Source organism: Heptranchias perlo, chromosome 12 (assembly GCF_035084215.1).
Source record: "Heptranchias perlo isolate sHepPer1 chromosome 12, sHepPer1.hap1, whole genome shotgun sequence".
NCBI lineage: Eukaryota > Metazoa > Chordata > Chondrichthyes > Hexanchiformes > Hexanchidae > Heptranchias > Heptranchias perlo.
Window position 1 is genome coordinate 37,242,775 of NC_090336.1, and position 23,759 is coordinate 37,266,533.

At 39.9% G+C, this 23,759-nt stretch overlaps 1 protein-coding gene across 1 annotated transcript in view; it reads right to left on the reverse strand.

Annotated features, from left to right (window-relative positions):
* LOC137327967 (uncharacterized) overlaps window positions 1-23,759 on the reverse strand; it is a 247,551-nt gene that overhangs the window by 123,807 nt on the left and 99,985 nt on the right. Inside the window, exons 3-5 of the mRNA XM_067993980.1 lie at window positions 17,485-17,564; window positions 17,284-17,323; window positions 12,435-12,515 (exon numbers count right to left, since the gene is read on the reverse strand). Of these exons, the coding sequence (XP_067850081.1) occupies window positions 12,435-12,515; window positions 17,284-17,323; window positions 17,485-17,564 (201 nt within the window). The remainder of the gene's footprint in view (window positions 1-12,434; window positions 12,516-17,283; window positions 17,324-17,484; window positions 17,565-23,759) is intronic.

Here is a 23,759-nt window from a genome sequence, read left to right on the forward strand (position 1 = left end):
AAATTAATTCTATTATGAGATCCCCCCGGGGTCATGCTGCAAGGTATACTAAGCAGCACAAATCCCCATAGGAGCAGTATTTCTTCTGCAGTTGGCACTTAATACATAAACTGTACAAATATGTACTGATATCGGACACTAACACAATGAACCAGACCCTAATTTATCAACTAAATGAACAAAGATTGGTAAGATACATTTTCTGCCACAACTCAAAGAAAGAATTATGGAAAGATCACAAAAATAAACAGATTGACATGCTGTGCATTTCTAGCATTGTCTGTTTTTATTTCAGATTCTATTATTCAGTTTATCTTTTTATCTCATGAAATTGTTTAAGCCTTTCATGAATGCGTAATTTCCTTTGAGCTACTTGAATGAATAAAATTACATTATTACACCTTTACATATATAAAAAAAACTAATGCATTTTCTAGAGGATTGTCATCATTGGAAGAAAGCTTTACATAAGCTTTAATAATACTATAAGCAGGATATAGCATCAATTTATTTCTGGTTGCTGTTCAGACACATGGAAAGAAGCCAACAGCTGAAGGATCAGTCAGTGTTCATTGTTTTTAATATTTATGTGATTTAGGCTAGCAAAAAAAATTATATTGTCTGGAAAATTAGGTCAAATATAGACATTTGGGTTCAACTATCCAGTGGCAGCTCTTTCTGATCAAACCATTTCTATTTTAACCACACATGCTGCAAGGGCAAGACCTTCCTTTATGCAGAAGTTTCCTTACCAGGACCTATATTCTCTGAGTGTTCCATGAAAAGCATCAACTGATGACCTATTTCTATTCTCTCAAGCTTCCTTTCCTAAAATTATTCGACCATCTGTATCAAAACAACACTAAAACAAATCAACTATTATCAGTTTGTATTCATGCTAAAGACTCTGCTTACTGAGTTTACAGAACACAACCACTTTTTGAATAAAGTCCTCCAGATCTTGTTCCAATGATTCAATTAGTAAATGAACTGCACAGAGTGGAACTGGGTCATAAAATCAGAAAAGTTCCAAGTTTGATCCCCTGTCAGTGCTAGTGTAGCTGATCTCAGCCAGACCAGTAGGGGAGCTACACCTGGTTAGTGTATTTTCATACATGCAGTTTTCAAAAAAGCAAATAACATCACACAGATTGACTTCCAATACTAGGGAATACGTAGTTATACGTAATAATGAGAAAACAACATTTAAACTAGGAATGTATATTCAGTGACACTGATGTTCTTTGGTAAAAGGGGTTTAACATAACTACCATGGACACATATTAATATTGACCAGCATAAGAGTCCATGCAGTCATTGTCTTCTCCAAGACATTGTCTCCCAGCCCCCTCGATACAAACACTTCTATCTCCTAAGTTCACAGAGTGGTTCTGTTTTATTCACTGATATAAATAACTTAAACTACCATTAAAACCAGATAAGTACAACTTTAAAAAGTTCAGCTACAACCTTCAATGCCTAAAATCACTCTGTAGAATCTTGTTTATAAAAATCAAAAGAAGTTACAGCTCTTAACAGTGGGAAACAAAAAGTGCATTGCCTGCGACGAAGGGACATAATTATTGTTATGTTAACAGACTGCAAGGATTTCAGTAAATTAATTCATCTCTTGTTCCACTCAGCCCATGACACAGAATTACTAATCAAACTGAGATTTTTTTTCTCAGGATTTTAACAATAAATGGATGATTTAACACTCTGACAGCTCTTTTTGGCAGAAAGTGTAAAAACAAATTCAATTGCCACATGTGGAAGGTGAATTAGCTGTGCTTAAGTCAGTCTCACTGTCAATCTGACAAAGAAATCAGATTTCCATTCTGTGAAGCTACTTTTAAACCACTATCAGACATCTAATATCATACTGCTCACTTTTCAGATCATATGCTTTCTGTTTTTTCTGCCTGATCTCTCCCTGTCTCTGAGTCTCCAGTATTATTTCCAACTGTCACTTTGTGTATTTTTAACATCTCACAGGTATAAACATTCACAAACTATAAGTTTTTTTTGCCATGAATATTTACATAGCACATCACTGTATCTCATAATTTTTATAATTAATGAAAGCACATCCATCCTATCTTCCCACTGCTTTTGCATATGTAACTAACAACCCACTTTCAAAATACTGCAATACACCATCCACAAGCACAATTGCATGTGATGACCTTGAACTTGTTACAATTCCACCAAATACAATGCACAAAACTGACTTCTTTAAATCAAATGAATATACCAGTTACAACATGGGGCAAGATTACTTCTGTGCTATTTATCCCAAGTGCATAAACACATTTATGATGAACACATTTCTAATTTTGCTACAAATAGCAAGCAAAGGAAATTTCTTGATAACACGTGATGGCCTTTTGAGTCAGCTTCAAATATATATATATTTTTAAATCAGTAATATGGCCCAACAGTCTGAAATTAAATCTGATCTGGTTTACATCCTTATACCACAATTATACTTGAATTCTGCGCCTAGCAACCAAAATGGTTTTGGTTCTATTGCAGCGATATCAAAATCAGAATTTGTACCTTGGGCCAGTTGTTCTGGCTCCACTTATAAAAAAAGTAAAAACCTTTTGGGCACATATGCAGTTTAATTCATTATTGCATCACATTAGAATGTGAAGACATATGAATATATCAACATATCCAACCACGTACACTGTTCACCTATCCTTTAATTATGCTATCTCCTGAGAAAAGCAAAAAAACCCAGAAAAAAAACATGTGACCAATTCAGGAAAAACTCTAGGAAATTCCTCTCCAACTCCCTAAAGCAATGAAATAAGCTGCAGGAATCGTGGTAGCCCTTGCACATTCCCATCACAACTACCTAACAACTTACTCCTATAACTAGGGTTGCCAACTCTAATTGGGCGTACTCTGGGAGGTTGCATCACGTTGACTTCCTGCAGCTGGTGGGAATAAGAGAATGCGGGAGAAAATCGCTGGGAAAAGCTGCTGGCAGCATGCCTTAGTGAACTGGGGCATTGAGGACCTGATCCCGCTGGTCAACAAGCTGCAGGATTTGTTCAGCTCCATCAGGCAGCGATGCAACCTTGACCTGCCACAGATCACAGTGGTGGGCGGCTGGAGCGCTGACAAGAGCTCGATGCTGATGAACTTCGTCGGCAGTGACTTCCTTCCTCATGGGTCACGGTCTGTCATCAGGCCTGCTCATCCTGCAGCTTATCAATGCAAAAACGGAATATGTCGATTTCTTGCACTGTAAAGGGAAGTGCTGTACACTTTTGGAGGCCCAACGGGACCAGCAGTGCCTGGAGCGCAGTGGGTGGACTAGCGGAAAATCTTAAGGATTGCTCGCAGCAGTGTCCAGAAGATTAATCTTTAATTCCTGGAGACTCCAGGACAATACAGGAGAGTTAGCAACTCTACCTAAAACTGGAAATCTCCTCTCTGAAACATGTCAAGTTCCCTTTTAAAGGACTTAGGTGACTCCTTATTCACTACATACTTTGATGGTTTATCCCAGATGCTGACGGCTCGCTGTAAAAAGAAATACTTCCTCACATCTAACCTAACTCTTTGTTCATGGATTTTATAGCCTTACCCGCCCTATTCAAAAGCGTACGTAATCGAACTGATTCCATTTCCTTCATCATTTTAAATACCTTAAATCATATCCCCTCTAAGCCTGCATTTCATAAAAATAGATAACATTAATTCTTTGAGTCTGTTCTCATATCTAAGTGCTGTAAAATTTGGTATCATCCAGGTTGTCATCCTCTGCACCTTCTTCAGAGCCTAAATGTCCTTCACCACCTGTGGGGTCCAAAAGAGGACACAATACACCAAGTGCGGATGTACCAGAGCCTTAAGTATAGTATTCTTCACTTGGTACTCTACAATAATAGCAATACAACTTAATAGACTATAGCCGGCTCACTTTGCCTATGCACCTTTAACAAATGATCAACTATTATCCCGGGTCTCTTTCTTGATCTGTTACATTTAAAAGATATCCCTGCATGGTACATAAGAACATAAGAAATAGGAGCAGGAGTAGGCCATACGGCCCCTCGAGCTTGCTCCGCCATTCAATAGGATCATGACTGATCTTCAACCTCAACTCCACTTTTCTGCCTAATCCCCATATCCCTTGATTCCCCTAGAGTCCAAAAATCTATCTATCTCAGCCTTGAACATATTCAAAGACTCAGCATCCTCTGGGGTAGAGAATTCCAAAGATTCACAACCCTTTGTGTGGAGAAATTTGTCCTCATCTCTGTCCTAAATAGCCCACCCCTTATCCTGAGACGATGCCCCTTAGTTCTAGACTCTCCAGCCAGGAGAAACAATCTCTCAGCATCTACCCTGTCAAGCCCCCTCAGGATCTTGTATGTTTCAATGAGATCACCTCTCATTCTTCTAAACTCCAGAGAATATAGGCCCATTCTACTCAATCTCTCTTCATAGGACAACTCTCTCATTCCAGGAATCAATTTAGTGAACCTTCATTGCACCGCCTCCAAGGCAAGTATATCCTTCCTTAGGTAAGGAGACCAAAACTATACATAGTACTCCAGGTGAGGTCTCACCAAAGCCCTGTACAATTGTAGTAAGACTTCCTTACTCTTGAATTCCAACCCCCTTGCAATAAAGGCCAACATACCATTTGCCTTCCTTATTGCTTGCTGGACCTGCATGCTAACTTTTTGTGTTTCCTTTACGAGAACATCCAAATCTCTCTGAACACCAACATTTAATAGTTTCTCACCATTTAAAAAATATTCTGTTTTTCTATTCTTCCTACCAAAGTGAATAACCTCACATTTCCCCACATTATACTCCATCTGCCACCATCTTGCCCACTCACTTAAACTTTCTATATCTCTTTGCAGACTCTTTGTGTCCTCCTCATAGCTTACTTTTCCACCTAGCTTTGTATCGTCAACAAACCTGAATACGTTACACTCGGTCCCTTCATCTAAGTCATTAATATAGATTGTAAATAGCTGAGGCTCAAGCACTGATCCTTGCAGCACTCCACTTGTTACAGCCTGCCAACCTGAAAATGACCTGTTTATCCGTACTCTCTGTTTTCTGTCTGTTAACCAATCCTCTATCCATGCTAATATATAACCCCCAACCCCATGAGCCCTTATCTTGTGTAACAACCTTTTATGTGGGCACCTTATCGAATGCCTTTTGAAAATCCAAATATACGACATCCACTGGTTCCCCTTTATCTACCCAGCCAATTACATCATCAAAAAACTCTAATAAATTTGTCAAACACGATTTCCCTTTCATAAAACCATGTTGACTCTATGATTTTCTAAGTGCCCTGTTACCATTTCCTTAATAATGGATTCTGGCATTTTTCCCAACTACTGATGTCAGGCTAACTGGCCTGTAGTTCCCAATTTTCTCTCCCTTCTTTCTTGAATAACGGTGTTACATTTGCTATCTTCCAATCCACTGGGAACATCCTAGAAACTAGGGAATTTTAGAAGATTATAACCAATGCATCCACTATCTCTGCAGCCAGCTCTTTTAGAACCCTAGGATGTAGGCCATCGGGTCCAGGGGATTTGTCGGCTTTTAGTCCCATTAGTTTCTCCAGTACTTTTTCTCTACTGATATTAATTACTTTAAGTTCCTCACTCTCATTAGCCTCTTGGTTCCCCACTATTTCTGATATGCTTTTTGTGTCTTCTACTGTGAAGACAGATACAAAATATTTGTTTAGCATCTCTGCCATTTCCTTATTCTCCATTATAATTTCTCCTGTCTCAGCCTCTAAGGAACCAATGTTTACTTTTGCTACTCTCTTCCTTTTTACATACTTGTAGGAGTCTTACAATCTGTTTTTATATTTCTTGCTAGTTTACTTTCATATTCTATTTTCTCCCTTTTTATCATTTTTTTGGTCATCCTTTGCTGGTTTCTAAAACTCTCCCAATCCTCAGGCTTACTACTCTTCTTCGCAGGCTTTCAATCTAATACTCTCCTTAACTTCTTTAGTTAGCCGTGGATGAATCACTTTTCCCGTGGAGTTTTTATTTCTCAATGGAATGTATATTCTTTGAGAATATTGAAATATTTCTTTAAATGTTTGCCATTGCTTATCTGCTTTCATATCTTTTAATCTAATTTCCCAATCTACCTTAGCCAACCCGCCCCTCATACCTATGTGATTGATTTATTTTAAGTTTAAGACACTAGTTTCGGTCTTAAGTATGTCACTCTCAAACTCAAACTGTGAAATTCTATCATATTATGATCATTCTTCCCCAGAGGATCCTTTACTGTGAGATTACTAATTAACCCTGTTTCATTACACAATCCAAGATCTAAAATAGCCTGTTCCCTGGTTGGTTCCATAATGTATTGTTCTAGGAAACTGTCTCGAATACATTCCATGAACTTGTCCTCCAGACTGCCTTTACAAGTCTGGAGTTTCCTAACTCCTACTAACATAGGTATATAATAATAAATGAAATCATTTGTATCACTATATAGTGCACTTTGAAACATATGGTAAATAAGGTTGGTGAGCTGCAGACACAAGTAGCCATGTGGGATTATGATATAGTGGCAATAACGGAGACCTGGCTCAAAAAAGGGGAGGAATGGGCACTTAATATTCCTGGCTACAATGTATTCAGGAAAGATAGGAAAGGAGAAAAATGAGGGGGCTGGCAGCATTGATCATAGATACTATTACAGCACTAGGAAGGGATGATGTACTTGAGGGTTCAAAGACAGAATCTATTTGGTTAGAATTACAGAACAATAGAGGAGCTATTACACTGTTGAGTGTATAATATAGGCCACTGTAGGCAAATAGTGGAAAGGAGATAGAGGAACAAATTTGAAGGCAAATTGCAGAAAGATGCGAGAACTTTAGAGTAATAACAATGGGGGTCTTCAATTATCCTAATACAGACTGGGAAAGTAAGAGTGTAAAGGGTAAAGAATTCCTGAAATGCGTACAAGGGAACTTTCTTGATCAGTATGTTTCCAGCCCAACGAGGAAGGAAGCAGTGCTGGATCTAGTTCTGGGGAATGAAGTGGGGCAAGTGGAGCATGTTTCAGTGGGAGCACATTTGGAAACAGTGATCACAATATCATTAGGTTTAGAGTAGTTATGGAAAAGGACAAGAAAAAATCAAATGTGAAAATACTCAACTGGAGGAGGGCTAATTTCAGTGAGTAGAAAAGAGATCTGGCCCAGGTGGAATGGAATCAAAGATTGGCAGGTAAAACAGTAAATGAGCAATGCGAGGTCGTCAAAGAGGAGATAGCTTGGAAACGGACTAGACGCATTCCCATGAGGAGAAAGGAAGGGCATGCAAGCTAGAGCTCCCTGGATGACTAAAGATATAGAGATTAAAATGAAACAGAAAAAGGAGGCTCGATGACAAATGTCGGGTTCCTAATTCAGTAGAGAACCATGCTGAATACAATAAGTACAGGAGAGAACTGGAAAAGGAAATAAGAGGGGCAAAGAGAGTGCATGAGAATAGATTAGCGGGTAACATAAAAGGGAACCCACAAGTCTTTTATAAACATATAAATAGTAAAAGGGTAGTCAAAGGAAGGATGGGGCCGATTAGAGACCAAAAAGGAGATCTTCCTGTGGAGGCAGAGGGCCTGGCTGAGGTACTAAATGAGCACTTTGCACTGTCTTCATTAAAGAAGAGGATGCTGCCAATGTCACAGTAAAGGAGGAGGTAGAAGAGAAAATGGACGAGTTAACGGCACAAATAACTACGTATGGGTATGATCTTGTGGCCATTACGGAAACATGGCTACAGGGTGACAACGACTGGGAATTAAATATGCCAGGGTATTTAACAATCAGGAAGGACAGGCAGGAAGGAAGGGGAGGTGGGGTGGCTATGTTAATAAAGGAAGGAATCACTGTAATACAGAGAAATTATATTGGGACAAAGGATCAGGATAATGAAACAGTTTGGGTGGAGATAAGGAATAATAAGGGGAAAAAAACACTAGTGGGCGTAGTATATAGGCCTCCTAATAGTTGCAACTCTGCTGGAAGAAGTATTAATCAGGAAACAGTCGGGGCATGTAATAAGGGAACAGCTATAATTATGGGGGATTTTAACTATCATATTAACTGGACAAATCAAATTGGGCAGGGCAGCATTGAGGAAGAGTTTTTTGAGTGTATTAGGGATGGATTTCTTGAGCAGTATGTAACTGATCCTACAAGGGGGCAAGAAACCTTGGAACTGGTCCTGTGTAATGAGCCAGGATTAATTAATAATGTCCTAGTTAAGGATCCCCTTGGAATGAGTGACCATAACATGGTTACATTCCATATCCAATTAGAGGGTGAGAAGGTTGGTTCTCAAACAAGCGTACTGAGCTTGAATAAAGGAGACTATGATGGTATGAGGGCTGAATTGATTAAAGTGGACTGGGAAAATAGATTAAGGGGTAAGACGGTACATGAGCAGTGGTGTTCATTGAAGGAGTTATTTTACAACTTTCAAAACAAATATATTCCACTGAGGAAAAAAGGGTGTAAAAGAAATGACAGCCATCCGTGGCTAAGTAAAGAAATTAAGGATAGTATCCGACTAAAAACAAGGACATATATGGTAGCCAAACTTAGTGGGAGGATAGAAGATTGGGAAGTCTTCAAAAGACAGCAAAAAGTAACTAAAGGATTGATTAAGAAAGGGAAGATTGATTATGAAAATAAATTAGCAAAAAATATAAAAACAGACAGCAAGAGCTTCTATCGTTATATAAAATGAAAAAGGTGGCTAAGGCAATCGTAGGTCCCTTAGAGGATGAGACCGGGAAATTAATGGTGGGAAACATGGAGATGGCAAAAATGCTGAACAAATATTTTGTTTCAGTCTTTACGGTAGAGGACACTAAGAATATCCCAACACTGGACAAACAGGGGGCTCTAGGGGGGGAGGAGCTAAATACGATTAAAATCACTAAGGAATTGGTACTTAGTAAATTAATGGGACTCAAGGCGGATAAATCCCCTGGACCTGATGGCTTACATCCTAGGGTCTTGAGGGAAGTGGCAGTGGGGATTGTGGATGCTTTGGTAATAATTTTCCAAAATTCTCTGGACTCGGCAAAGGGCCCGGCAGATTGGAAAACTGCTAATGTAACACCCTTATTTTAAAAGGGTAGTAGACAGAAGGCTGGAAATTATAGACCAGTTAGCCTAACATCTGTGGTGGGTAAAATTTTGGAGTCTATTATTAAGGAGACAGTAGCAGAACATTTGGACAAACATAATTTAATAGGACAAAGTCAGCATGGCTTTAAGAAGGGGAAGTCATGTCTGACAAATTTGCTTGAGTTCTTTGAGGACATAACGTACAGGGTGGATAAAGGGGAACCAGTGGACGCAGCGTATTTAGACTTCCAGAAGGCATTCGACAAGGTGCCACATAAAAGATTATTGCTCAAGATAAAGAATCACTGGATTGGGGGTAATATTCTGGCATGGGTGGAGGATTGGTTATCTAACAGGAAGCAGAGAGTTGGGATAAATGGTTCATTCTCGGACTGGCAACCAGTGGCCAGTGGTGTTCCGCAGGGGTCGGTGCTGGGACCCCAACTCTTTACGATCTATATTAACGATTTGGAGGAGGGGACCGAGTGCAACATATCGAAGTTTGCAGATGATACAAAGATGGGAGGGAAAGTAGAGAGTGAGGAGGACATAAAAAACCTGCAGGGGGATATAGACAGGCTGGGTGAGTGGGCGGAGATTTGGCAGATGAAATACAATATTGGAAAATGTGAGGTTATGCACTTTGGCAGGAAAAAACAGAGAGCAAGTTATTTTCTTGATGGCAAGAGACTGGAAAGTACTGCAGTACAAAGGGATCTGGGGGTCCTAGTGCAAGAAAATCAAAAAGTTAGTATGCAGGTGCAGCAGGTGATCAAGAAGGCCAACGGAATGTTGGCATTTATTGCTAGGGGGATAGAATATAAAAACAGGGAGGTATTGCTGCAGTTATATAAGGTATTGGTGAGACCGCACCTGGAATACTGCATACAGTTTTGGTCTCCATACTTAAGAAAAGACTTACTTGCTCTCGAGGCAGTACAAAGAAGGTTCACTCGGTTAATCCCGGGGATGAGGGGGCGGATATATGAGGAGAGGTTGAGTAGATTGGGACTCTACTCATTGGAGTTCAGAAGAATGAGAGGCGATCTTATTGAAACATATAAGATTGTGAAGGGGCTTGATCGGGTGGATGCGGTGAGGATGTTCCGAAGGTTGGGTGAAACTAGAACGAGGGGGCATAATCTTAGAATAAGGGGCTGCTCTTTCAAAACTGAGATGAGGGGAAACTTCTTCACTCAGAGGGTGGTAGGTCTGTGGAATTTGCTGCCCCAGGAAGCTGTGGAAGCTACATCATTGAATAAATTTAAAGCAGAAATAGACAGTTTCCTCGAAGTGAAAGGAATTAGGGGTTACGGGGAGCGGGCAGGAAAGTGGACATGAATTTAGATTTGAGGTTAGGATCAGATCAGCCATGATCTTATTAAATGGCGGAGCAGGCTCGAAGGGCCGATTGGCCTACTCCTGCTCCTATTTCTTATGTTCTTATAAAAATAGATAGAGGTACCAAAAAGGTTGGTAGCGCTCAAAGAAGAAAAGTCACCTGGTCTGGATGGGATGCATCCTGGGTTGCTGAGGGAAGTAAGGGTGGAGATAGCAGAGGCTCTGGCCACAATCTTCCAATCCTGCTTAGATATGGGAGTGCTACCAGAGGACTGGGGGATTGCAAATGTTACACCCCTGTTCAAAAAGTGGAGAAGGATAAACCCAACAACCACAGGCCAGTCAGTCTAATGTCAGTTGTGGGGAAACTTTTAGAGACATTAATCTGGAACGAAATTAAGTGGCACTTGGAAAAATATGAGTTAATTAATGAAAGCCAGCACGGATTTGTTAAAGGCAAATCGTGTTTGACTAACTTGATTGAGTTCTTTGATGAAGTAATGGAGAGGGTTGATGAGGGTATTGCAGTTGATGTTGTGTACATGGACTTTCAAAAGGTGTTTAATAAAGTACCACATAATAGACTTGTTAGCAAAATTGAAGTCCATGGGATTAAAGGGGCTCCTTGGATACAAAATTGGCTAAGGGACAGAAAGCAGAGAGTAGTGATACACGGTTGTTTTTCAGACTGGACGGAAGTGTGCAGTGGTGTCCCCCAGGGATCGGTATTAGGACTTCTGCTCTTTTTGATACATATTAATGACCTAGACTTGGGTATAGAGGGTATAATTTCAAAGTTTGCAGATGACACGAAACTCGGAAATGTAATAAACAGTGTGGAGGATAGTAACAGTCTTCAGGAGGACATATACTGGTGAAATGGGCAGACACATGGCAGATGACATTTAACACAGAGAAGTGTGAAGTGATTCATTTTGGTGGGAAGAATGAGGAGAGGCAATATAAACTAAATGGTACAATTTTAAAAGGAGTGCAGGAACAGAGAGACCTGGGGGTGTACGTACACAAGTCTTTGAAGGTGGCAGGACAAGTTGAGAAGGCTGTTGAAAAGGCATACAGGATCATTGGCTTTATAAATAGAGGCATGGAGTACAGAAGCAAGGAAGTTATGCTAAATCTTTATAAAACACTGGTTAGGCTAGAGTATTGTGTCTAATTCTGGGCACCACACTTTAGGAAGGATGTCAAGGCCTTAGAGGGGGTGCAGAGGAGATTTACTAGAACGGTACCAGGGATGAAAGACTTCAATTACGTGGAGTGACTAAAGAAACCAGGGTTGTTCTCCTTAGAGCAGAGAAGGTTATGGGGAGATTTGATAGAAGTGTTCAAAATCATGAAGGGTTTTGACAGAGTAAATAAGTAGAAACTGTTTCCAGTGGGAGAAGGGTCGGTAACCAGAGGACATAGATTTAAGGTAATTGGCAAAAGAACCAGAGGCAACATAAGGAAAAATCTTTTTACTTGTGATCTGGAATGCACTGCCTTGAAGGGTAGTGGAAGCAGATACAAAAATAACTTTCAAAAGGGAATTGGATAAATACTTGAAGTGAAAAAATTTGCAGTGCTATGGAGAAAGAGCAAGGGAGTTGGACTAATTGGATAGCTCTTTCAAAAAGCCAGCACAGGCACGAATGGGCTCTTTCTGTGCTGTATGATTCAATAATCTGGAATCCAAAACTGTTATACTGTTTTACCAGTTATACTGGAGCTGCTTCCTGGCCAAATTATACTTGACTGATTTAGTTTGCTCTGGTATAGGCCAGTTCTGGAGTGAAACAAGAAAGTTATTTTTGGAACTGAATTTTGGTTGAATTTAGCGCAGTTCTGGTTCCAAAATGGAGAATAACTCGAAAACATACAAATTCAGATTTATTGTGGATGGCTTTTAAGTAATCAATGTTACCTTGTCACTGTTTCTGTACTTGTCCCATTTCTTAACCATTTTGACCCATTTGGGTATTCTCTCAATCTCCAAATGTTTTTGCTGTAAAACAAAAATAAAAGTGTTATATAATAAAAAACATATGCTTATTTTAGCAATGATCAAGTTTTCAGTGCAGTGGCAATATGATTTTGCAATTTAGGTCATTTTTAATATACAAAGATGTCAAATATTATTGGATTCAATTTTTTGGACAAGATAATTACAAATGAGGAAGGGCATTCGGCCCATCTTATTTCATCCATTCAGGAAGACACTGAAGTTCCACCATTGCAGCATCAAATGTTCCTTAAATGATTCCAGAGTTTACATTTCCATTACTCTATCTGGAAATCCATGTCACATGTTGATCATTTTTTGTGTGAATCTACCTTTTACTCTTTTGAACATATATTCAAACATACATTCTTGATTTACCTTTTCCATTTCCTTAATTATCTTACATACCTCTCTAAGATTACCTCTCAGACGCCTCCTTTCCAGGCTGAAAAGCTCAAATTTGGTCAGTCTTTCCTCATAACTCAGACTTTTGACACTAAGAATTAGCCCTGTGGCTTTTCTCTACAATGCCTCCAGCATTTGAACGTCTCCCTGTGTCTCGGCAATCAGAAGTGGACACATTACTCAAGGTGCAGCCTGATCAGAGCACTGTGCAGTTTGATCATGACTTCCTATGCTCCGATGACTTCCTCTGACTTATATTCTACTGATGTGGAGATGCCGGTGATGGACTGGGGTTGACAATTGTAAACAATTTTACAACACCAAGTTATAGTCCAGCAATTTTATTTTAAATTCACAAGCTTTCGGAGGCTTCCTCCTTCGTCAGATGAACGATGTGAAAAATCGTTCACATCGTTCACATCGTTCACCTGACGAAGGAGGAAGCCTCCGAAAGCTTGTGAATTTAAAATAAAATTGCTGGACTATAACTTGGTGTTGTAAAATTGTTTACAATTATATTCTACTGATTTAGCTATATGGTTTGACATTTAATTGGCTTTGTTGTTGCTGTGCTTTGGTTGGACATGTTATATTGAGTCTACTAAGATTCTGAGGTCTTTCAGCTTCATCCTTACCTATTTCAACACCATGCATGGAGTACATATAAAGAGCCACTTATGTTGGTGCAAATGCAAAAAATGGGGTTGACGTCAGTACGATTTGAAGCCCCAACACTAAAGGAGTGACATGCTTGTGTAAGTTAGCTGCTGATCAAAGGAATTGTTTCCCTCCTAAGTGGCAGCAAATAATAAAAATACCACAGTACAAACAGGACAAAAACAGGTCTCTTAATTGTGTATTAGTAACTTTTTCCAAATTAAATTTTCTCCAAATAAGCCCGAAATCTGGGCAATGAAGAGTGATTTGTTTTTCATTTGTTAAAAATATAATCTGAGACACAACAAAATGAGACAATGTTTTTTTTCAAAAAGGTCATTCAGTGATTAGAAAATTAATGTCCTAAGCGTCCCAACATTTTCCTCTGTTTCAGTTATAATGTTAATCATAATACAATTAAAGAAACCAATTATAAAGGGGCAATTGCATAACACATTTGGGTTAGAGTGTGTTAAAAGGCAGAAATAGATGGAAGGTAGAGATGACATCATAAACTGCAGGGGCTGGGGAGTTGTTATTCCTACTTTTACAAACTGAAAAGCTGGAGGTAATGCAGTGCCACTGTAACTGCTGTGTCACTCAGTACTAAACCAGGATGTGGATTCACACCCATAATTCTCCACACAAGAATTGATCTCAGCTGTGTCATCAGGCAGTGAGTCATATCTAGCTGTTTCCTGCAGGGGAAGAAAACTTAAAACCAGTGATGATGCCAGCATGTGTCACATCTCCTTGCCGCTATGAAGCACCTAAGAAATTATTAAGCTAGGCGGTTACACAGTTAGCAGTGACAGAGGCAGCTGAGAGGGGAATATCACATGGTACATTTTCAGGAAACTAAAGGGAGGAAATGTTTGTTTAAGTTTAAAAAGAAAATCAAATAAAAGCAAAAAAATTGTCTTAGTACTCAAAGAATTAAACTTTTAGCATGGTGTTTAACCTATCTATTATTTTGAACTTTAAAATCTTAAGTAGTGGTAACACTTATTAGTAATAATAAAAAATGTTACCTGATCACTGTTAAGAAGACTTTGTGGTGAAGAAGGGAAATTGCTCTCTTTGTAAAGCTCTCCAAACACACATGCAGTCAAACGTTCACACACACACATATATGTACAGCACACATTATAAATGTCTTGTTGATTTGTTCTACCTGTGAGGAGAAATTGCTAATTTAAATCACTTGCTGGCAATTGGCTAGAGATGTGACACATCAGAATTTACAGCCAGAAGAGAGCACTCAGCTAATGCATTCTGTAGCACCCAAATTTTTAAATTGCTTTGGAGCTCCAGAATCAGTTCCCAGCCCTGAAGAGAAAGTCTATCAATGCTCCTACAATGAAACTTGTTTGCTGCTGGAACCACTCCATAAACCGATATGACGTGTGTGGGGAGGGCAACAAGGTCATTCTCAGTGTGTGATAGTTATTTTTCTTTCAAAAAAATAAGAGAATTAATCCAAGCGCAGATGTTGGTTTCAATTCCAGGTATGTTAGCAGTTCTGCCTACATGGGTAGGAGTAAACCAGTAAACACGCGATGTTGTAGTGTAGTAAGTTGGTTGTTCTGCATATGGAAGCTCAAGAGCTAATTCACAGTTGTGCTTTGCTATAAATCATGATTATTCCATATCAAAGACAAAACACAACTGAGACAGTGATGTGCTTCAAAGGGTAGTAAAAATATACTGTTACAGGGGCACAATCTTCAACAAACTAAACAGTCTATTAAAACTGAAATTAGAGTTTGTAAATTGATCTGATGTGGAGTATGAGGTAAAAGGAAATCATCCAGAAAGCAAAGCATCTTTGAAATTAAAAACCAATGTTTGAAAATTCCAAAACATTTTTGGTGACAGAATTTACAGAACAATGACAGCACAAATATAAAAAGGTATCAAGATGTTACCCTTGACAACCATATCTATATAGCATATTTTGAAGGAAGGAAGGGGGTAAATTTTGAGTACTCAGCAAGGGGAGAAATAATATTGTTGGTGAGTGGAATACTTTCCATCTTTTGCATCCAGTTTCAATACCAAGCACACACAGGAGCAGTCTAGACAGTTATCAATGCTGCTCTTGCAATCAGTACAGCATTCCCTACCACATTCTTTCCGTACCACATTCTGTCTGCCTCAACACATATGCAACAGGTTGCACATTCTGTTGACTTAGCCATGGAAGGCTATTGGAAAACCAGGGAGAAGGCTGCAGCAGATTTACTCATTTCTCTAAGCATAAGAGGGATTATGAGAGAAGAGGGACATAGAGAAAAGGCAACAGTGACTGCAGGATCTAATCATAGAATCATAGAATGCTTACAGCACAGAAGGAGGCCATTCAGCCCATCGAGCCCATGCCAGCTCTTCATAACAGCAATCTAGTTCCTCCCATTCCCCCACTCTTTCCCCGTAGTCCTGCAAATTTTTTCCCTTCAAGTATTTATCCAATTCCTTTTTGAAAGCCACGATTGAAACCACTACCTTTTCAGGCAGCGCATTCCAAATCATAACTACTCACTGCGTAAAAAAGTTTTTCCTCATGTCACCTTTGGTTCTTTTGCCAATCACCTTAACTTTGTGTTCTCTGGTTCTCGACCCTTCCGCTGATGGGAACAGTTTCTCTTTATTTATTTTATCTAAACCCTTACATAAGAACATAACATAAGAGATAAGAGCAGGGGTAGGCCATTTGGTTCTTCGAGCCTGCTCCGCCATTCAATGAGATCATAGCTGATCTGATTACATTGATTTTGAACACTTCTATCAAGTCTCCTCTTAACCTTGTCTGCTCCAGTTTATCCACATAACTGAAGTCCCTCATCCCTGGAACCATTATAGTAAATCTCTTCTGCACCCTCTCCAAGGCCTTCAATTGGACGCAATACTCCAGCTGCGGCTGAATATTTGGATTGTACAAAAGAACAGTAAAACAGGATTGGTTCAGATGTGTTAAAATCATTATACAATTGTTTAACCCTTTTCTGTCCTGATCTGGCCAATAGCAGATGAAATAGCAGGAGTTGTCAATGTCATTTAAATTTAAATCCTGGGATTTATGTCAGTACATCACAATTGGAAGAGCATTAAAATTCACTTTATTCACACACAATACCACCTCATTATATATACTAAATAAAATCTCCCCTCTTCATGTCTCATTATTCCCTGACCATCTTTCTATTCATCAACTGGTGCTTCATCTTGCCTGCCCTGTAGAAACGTTACAAACGTCTTGTACTGACTTGCTGTTGTAGCTTATGACACAATTTGGGTAGCATAACTGTTCCAGACCTTAGTCAGTGCTGCTATGAAACCAGTTGTTAGGTGGGTGTGTGGGGATGGTTCAAGTTCACTCAACTCTAATTTTCCTTTCCTTGCCCAGGGGATGCTGCTTTGTCTTTGTTCAGACGGTTTTGCAGTAGCCCAGCAGAGAGCAGAAATCTACTGCATTGGGAAATTGAAGCACAAACCTCCCGTACTACTATTCCAATGGACACCAGACCGATCCTTCTAAACCTACTTTTAAATACAGTATTTTAGTTTCAGTTTACTAAAAGCTTTGATTTTTTTTTTCATGTGTGGTACTGAGAGCTGCCTTATTTGCCCGCTGCTATATACAGACCAATACAGAATTGTGCAATGATAATTAACTAGTATTTATTGCAACTGGCATTACATATCTTACCTTTTCCTCCAATACAGTTGGCGTAGGCAGCTCGTGTTCACTGAAAGTACATCATAACATTGTCACTCATTTTATAATACTGAGAGAATGACATATATCAATGACAAATTGAACATTAAATATACCTGGAATTTAATAAAAATGAATGCAAAAATGTCTTCAAAATTTTCAGTATTTATGGAAAAAAAGAGTACAACTTACTGCAAAAAGCCAAATCTGTCCACAACTTTGTATAAATTGAAATCTTCCCATGGATCAACTGATGCCCCATCTTGCCTACCCTGTAAACATTTAAAAAAAATTTTTTAGTTGATTTTAAGAGACTGTGAACAACATACTTCTTTATTTTTATATGATCAGGACTGGGTCAGGTAGTGAGTTAGCACTAGTTCAAATCCAAACCAGATTGACATAATGAAATTCTCCTTCGTCTAGTAGTATCAATATCCTAATTGAAACGACTTTAGGCAGTCTCAATCCAGTACCTAGTGGGCATGTGGGAACAGTACAAAACTGCCCCTAATTTAGCACCAAATTGGTGATTTCACTCACAGAAGCTAAAAGTCCTTTGGTGTAGCAAATGCAAAAATATCATACTGGTGCAGTAGGGAGCTGAAGGCCATTGCTGGGGTCCAGGTTACAAGTAAGGAAAGTTGAGCGTATTCATTAATGCTCTGAACTTCTATTGAGTGCAACAGCGTGATACATGACATCTAATTGATATATTCATTTCATATTAACTTTCTACTTAAGCAGTTAGTATTCAATTTCCATGATGCATCATACTTGAATTCATAAAAATATATGTATGCTGTGCACTACAAAGAAAATACATAAATTGTATCAGCAACTTCAAGAAAGAGTTGGATAAGTAGCTAAAGAAATATTTGATAGAGGGGTATGACCGATATTGTAGGATAATAGTTCCTAGGTACTGGGACTGGCCAGCTGGGTGGCAATGTTCCTTTCTGGTCCTGTAGATTTCTATGTTAGGTTAAATCAGTGTCTTACCAAATCACAATAAACTGCGAACTCAGTCTTACTACATTACACTGGGGTGGGGGGGGGGGGACATTTTTGGGAGTTTTTCTCTTCTCTTTTCCTCTCCCTGGAAAAAAATACAACCTTTATCTGTAAAGCTGTGCTGCTATGCAAAGTACAAAAAAGGGACTTTGCAGGGAATGAAATTTTCATGCTGTCACTGACCTTCAAACAACAAGTGTTACCTTTGCTGAGAAGCTCAGGTTTTCAATAAAACTCAGAGCTACTGCACTAACAAAATATCTTGTTACAATCAGATTTGTTTCCCCAATTTTATTTTTCTGTTCTACTTTGGTCTCCCTGGTTTACGCCCATCCATTCTTGGGCGCCTCAACCAACAGAAGACGGTACAGAATGAACAAGACCTCTGATATTGATGGATTTCAAATTCAATTTCTGCTCATGACAGATGTTTGTGTCCATAATCTCCTACGAACTTGGGTTTCTTCTAGCTCTTGGTGCCCATCCAGGCAAATAACGTGTTGACGGATGCAATAATTTCTTCCACTTTAGTGTCATGTGGCATTCATGCTGTTATTATACTACCAATTTTGTTTATCAGTCTAAATCTTGTAGTGAATATTGATTGTGCTGTCTATCAGACTCCACATTCATGTTGTGTCAGCTTTAGTATAACAGCTGGAGCCAACTCAATGCAAATAAACTCCAGTCGGCCAAGTTACGAGCACAGTCTGACCCTTTAACCCCCTCAATCCCCAAGGTGAGTAGTCTTGTCCTGCAACTAAGTTGAGCTTGGATGCAGTGAGGGAAAGTGGCTGCATATATGGTGTACTCCAGTTTTGTCTGAAACAGGTGAAACGGCTTTCCAAATTTTGTAGGAAACCAGTGCTCCTTAGTGGCTGTGCCATACGGTGTGCCTAGTGTTTGCAGGTCAGTAATAGTGGGGTTGAATTTCCGCAGGAGTTCCCCTGATCGTCCACCATAACTTCATCAGAAGATCTGCAGAAATCATGGAGAAACAGTGTAAATTCTATTTACGCTGTTTCTTCAGGGTTCTCAGATTTTCTACTGAGGATGATTGGGAGAACCCTCAGAAATTCAACCCCAGCATGTTGAAGTTTTTAAAACTTGAATCTCTGCAAAGCTACTTTGCACAGCTACATAGCTTAGTGAATTGTGCCTGCACTTTTTTTTTATGATGGTGGGGTGATGAAAGATTAGCAGGACTCCTCTTAAGATGTTTTCCCCTCTTCCCCTTGGTTTCCAAGACAATGCTGAGAAAGGAGGTGAAAGAAAGAGAGGTGAAACAAAGTATTGACTAGTTGCCCAAACAGGCAGATCAGTTACAATTACTATATACTTGAGACCAATTTTAATGAAGAACCTAGATTCTGAGAAGATCATACAAAATAATGGTAGACAATAACTCGACAATTTGTCCATACCTGTTATCTGTATAGGTGCAGGTACAGGTCATGAATAGTGATGAGAAACCCTGGTTGCTTTTCCTCCCTCTTCCCCTGGTTGCTGGGACAAATATGGCACCCAATAGTTGCCTGGCTGAGATCAGATTATCTCAAAAACAGGACCAAACCTGAAATCTTGTCCATATGGCTAGCTAATGTTCTAACACATGGTGCATTTACCTATTAGCCAAGTAAGTCACTTTTTTAAATTGCACTTGTATTTTTCTCAACAAATACTCTATGGGCTTTGCAATCACATTTTTTGGGAGCATTTCTTTTTTTGAAGTTTCAAATGACATAACCCACTGAACCCCATGACAAATAACTTTTTAACTTCACCCAGTCCATCATTCTTTTGTGAATTAATTGAAGTATTTCTGCTTTTTGGAACAATGGCAGGCCCCCACCACAAATTAGCATCCCTATTTTATAGGATAAGTAAAAGATAGAATGAGAGACATAGAAAGCGGGGAAGAAATAATTAGAAAATAAATGAGAAACTAGCAGAAACACAGTTACATGAAGAGAGAACATTTTTTTTGTCCTGGAGCAACATCATAGGAAATTAATTAATATAAATTAAAAGTAGGGTCAGGGAGCACAGGGCTGCTGTAAATTGGAGGTCCAAAATACAGTGTCATAGAATGAAGGACACAGGCCAGGTTCCCAACTGTACTTATTTCTTGATGTGAGCTACACTACATAAAGAGGTGTGTCCCCACAAGGGGGGACAGGAAATCAGAAAGAGTGTTCTCCTGACGGCTGGATAAAGATCAACATTGATGGAGGTCTGACAACAGACCAATTGGCAACAGAAGTGCAAAGAACGTACAAAAGGGAGAAAAACAGACAGATTTTCTGTGAGTCTCACTTTGATTCCCATATCGCGGTCTCACTTAAAGGTTGCTCTAAACTCATGCAAAATGAACTACTTCAGTAATTCGTGTGGTCACCTGCTTTTAGGGTATACCATTCTTACCAGAGATGAAAACAGCCTTGATTATCCAGTCACACCTCTATGGTGCTACGATCGCCACATAACAATAGTAGTGCTTCAAAGCAAGGGTTTGAGTAATCGAGACTAGGGTGAAAATTCCACACATTGCAGTTAACGAAGCAGAGTGCTTGTTTCAAATAGATTTTGGCTTGTAGTGAAATCAAACACACAATTGGGGAGTCAACCAATCATAGCCCCTCCTTCTGGAGTTTTCCTTCATCCAGCATGGAATCAGAAGATCACATTGACATTGACATCTCTAGCCGTTAGGGGAATGTTAAGCCAACTCCGGTAGATCTTGGTAAAATTGTGTGTGATGAGCTCTCACCTGAATAGGGTGTATGTACTTAAAAGCCCCTGACTGATTTTTTGCCATTTTGGGGAATAATATGAATCAGAGTCACTGTCAATTTTTTAATCTAATTGTTCAATTTCTAGAGCTAGAAAAATGTCCTACAGCATTATCTTGGAAGGAAAGCCATTCTTTTGCCTCCAAAAATGCTTAAAATCCAAGGGCAGCCAGGAGATTTGCCCATGGTTTCCCCACCAGGGCTCTGCCCCTGGACACTGGGTGAGCCCATGACCCCCAACAAGTTTTGGGAAGGCTATCTCATAGATTTCAATACTTAAAGATTGACAACTCTGGAGAATGGCAATTAAATGTAAGAGTTCAAGCCTTCAATGAAGTATCAATAAGAGCTGTCTATTAAAAAAAAAATTCATTCATTGGATGTGGGCGTCGCTGGCAAGGGCAGCATTTATTACCCATCGCTAATTGCCCTTGAGAAGGTGGTGGTGAGCCGCCTTCTTGAACCGTTGCAGTCCCTGTGGTGAAGGTACTCCCATAGTTCTGTTAGGTAGGGAGTTCCAGGATTTTGACCCAGTGATGATGAAGGAACAGCGATATATTTCCAATTCAGGATGGTGTGTGACTTGGAGGGGAACGTGTAGGTGGTGGTTTTCCCATACGCCTACTACCCTTGTCCTTTTAGGTGGTAGAGGTCGCGGGTTTGGGAGGTGCTGTCAAAGAAGCCTTAGCGAGTTACTGCAGTGCATCTTGTGGAGGGTACACACTGCAGCCATGGTGCGCCGGTGGTGGAGGGAGTGAATGTTTAAGGTGGTGGATGGGGTGCCAATCAAGCGGGCTGCTTTGTCCTGGATGGTGTCAAGCTTCTTGAGTGTTGTTGGAGCTGCACTCATCCAGGCAAGTGGAGAGTATTCCATCACACTCCTGACTTGTGCCTTGTAGATGGTGGAAAGGCTTTGGGGAGTCAGGAGGTGAGTCACTCGCTGCAGAATGCCCAGCCTCTGACCTGCTCTTGTAGCCACAGTATTTATGTGGCTGGTCCAGTTAAGTTTCTGGTCAATGATGACCCTCAGGATGTTGATGGTGGGGGATTCGGCGATGGTAATGCCACTGAATGTCAAGGGGAGGTGGTTAGACTCTCTCTTGTTGGAGATGGTCATTGCCCAGCACTTGTCTGGCGTGAATGTTACTTGCCGCTTATCAGCCCAGGCCTGGATGTTGTCCAGGACTTGCTGCATGCGGGCACTGACTGCTTCATTGTCTGAGGGGTTGCAAATGGAACTGAACACTGTGCAATCATCAGCAAACATCCCCATTTCTGAACTTATGATGGAGGGAAGGTCATTGATGAAGCAGGTGAAGATGGTTGGGCCTAGGACACTGCCCTGAGGAACTCCTGCAGCAATGTCCTGGGCCTGAGATGATTGGCCTCCAACAACCACTACCATCTTCCTTTGTGCTAGGTATGACTCTAGCCACTGGAGAGTTTTCCCCATGATTCCCACTGACTTCAATTTTACTAGGGCTCCTTGTGCCGCACTTGGTCAAATGCTGCCTTGATGTCAAGGGCAGTCACTCTCACCTCACCTCTGGAATTCAGCTCCTTTCTCCATGTTTGGACCAATGCTGTAATGAGATCTGGAGCCGAGTAGTCCTGGCGGAACCCAAACTGAGCAGTGGTGAGCAGGTTATTGGTGAGTAAGTGCTGCTTGATAGCACTGTCGATCACACCTTCCATCACTTTGCTGATGATTGAGAGTAGACTGATGGGGCGGTAATTGGCCAAATTGGGTTTGTCCTGCTTTTTGTGAACAGGACATACCTGAGTGATAGGGACAGAGTAGGTGCAAGACCAGATATGTCGGAATTATTCCATTCCAGCATTACAGGCAGAAAATAACAAGTCAATTAAGCACAAACAAATTGCAATTTAAATAAATACATGGTCACAACCAACTTTCAACGAGCCACCCAATGGAATACATCACTCTTCTAGCCAGTGCTGATTGATATTAGATGTGCTGCTGTGAGGAGATGTTCAGTGTGGACATGAACCCTTCCACACGAGTAAGGGAAAATTAGATTTGACAGTTATCCCCAAGCTGTTATTGTGCATTTCCCAGTAAACAGCTCATTTCTGTACTGGTGGAGGCCTGGGAACAAGTCATTAATTCATCATCTAGTTGCAGGTGATTTTCAGACACAAAATTGCGGAGTTCATAACTTAATTTTTGAAGAAAACCTGTACCATAGTTATGCAGTATAAATATGGTTTTCAATTAATCATGCAAACAATAAGCTTATAACTAGTCAAAATAGATAGACATGATTTATCTCCCTCATTCACCACTACATTATAATTAGGACTGCAACATATCTTTAATGTCAACTTTTTTGCCTATTCATATTTGGCTATTTGTGATTTGCAGCTGACCGCCCTCTTACCGAGAGCAGTCGATCTTTCCAGAAAACAGATGATCAGGGCTGACCAAAGTCAGTATTAGTTGGCAAATACCTGTATATTGGTTTGGCCAAATAATACCACACTGAGTCCACTATATTACAGTATTTCAACTGCATCTGTGCAATCATTCAGTGAAACCTGCTTTAAATTTTAAAAATATACAATCATTTAATTTTCATACTAAGAATTTATATACGAATGCATCCTGTTCTATTTCACAATAGAGCTGGGTTAGTATCA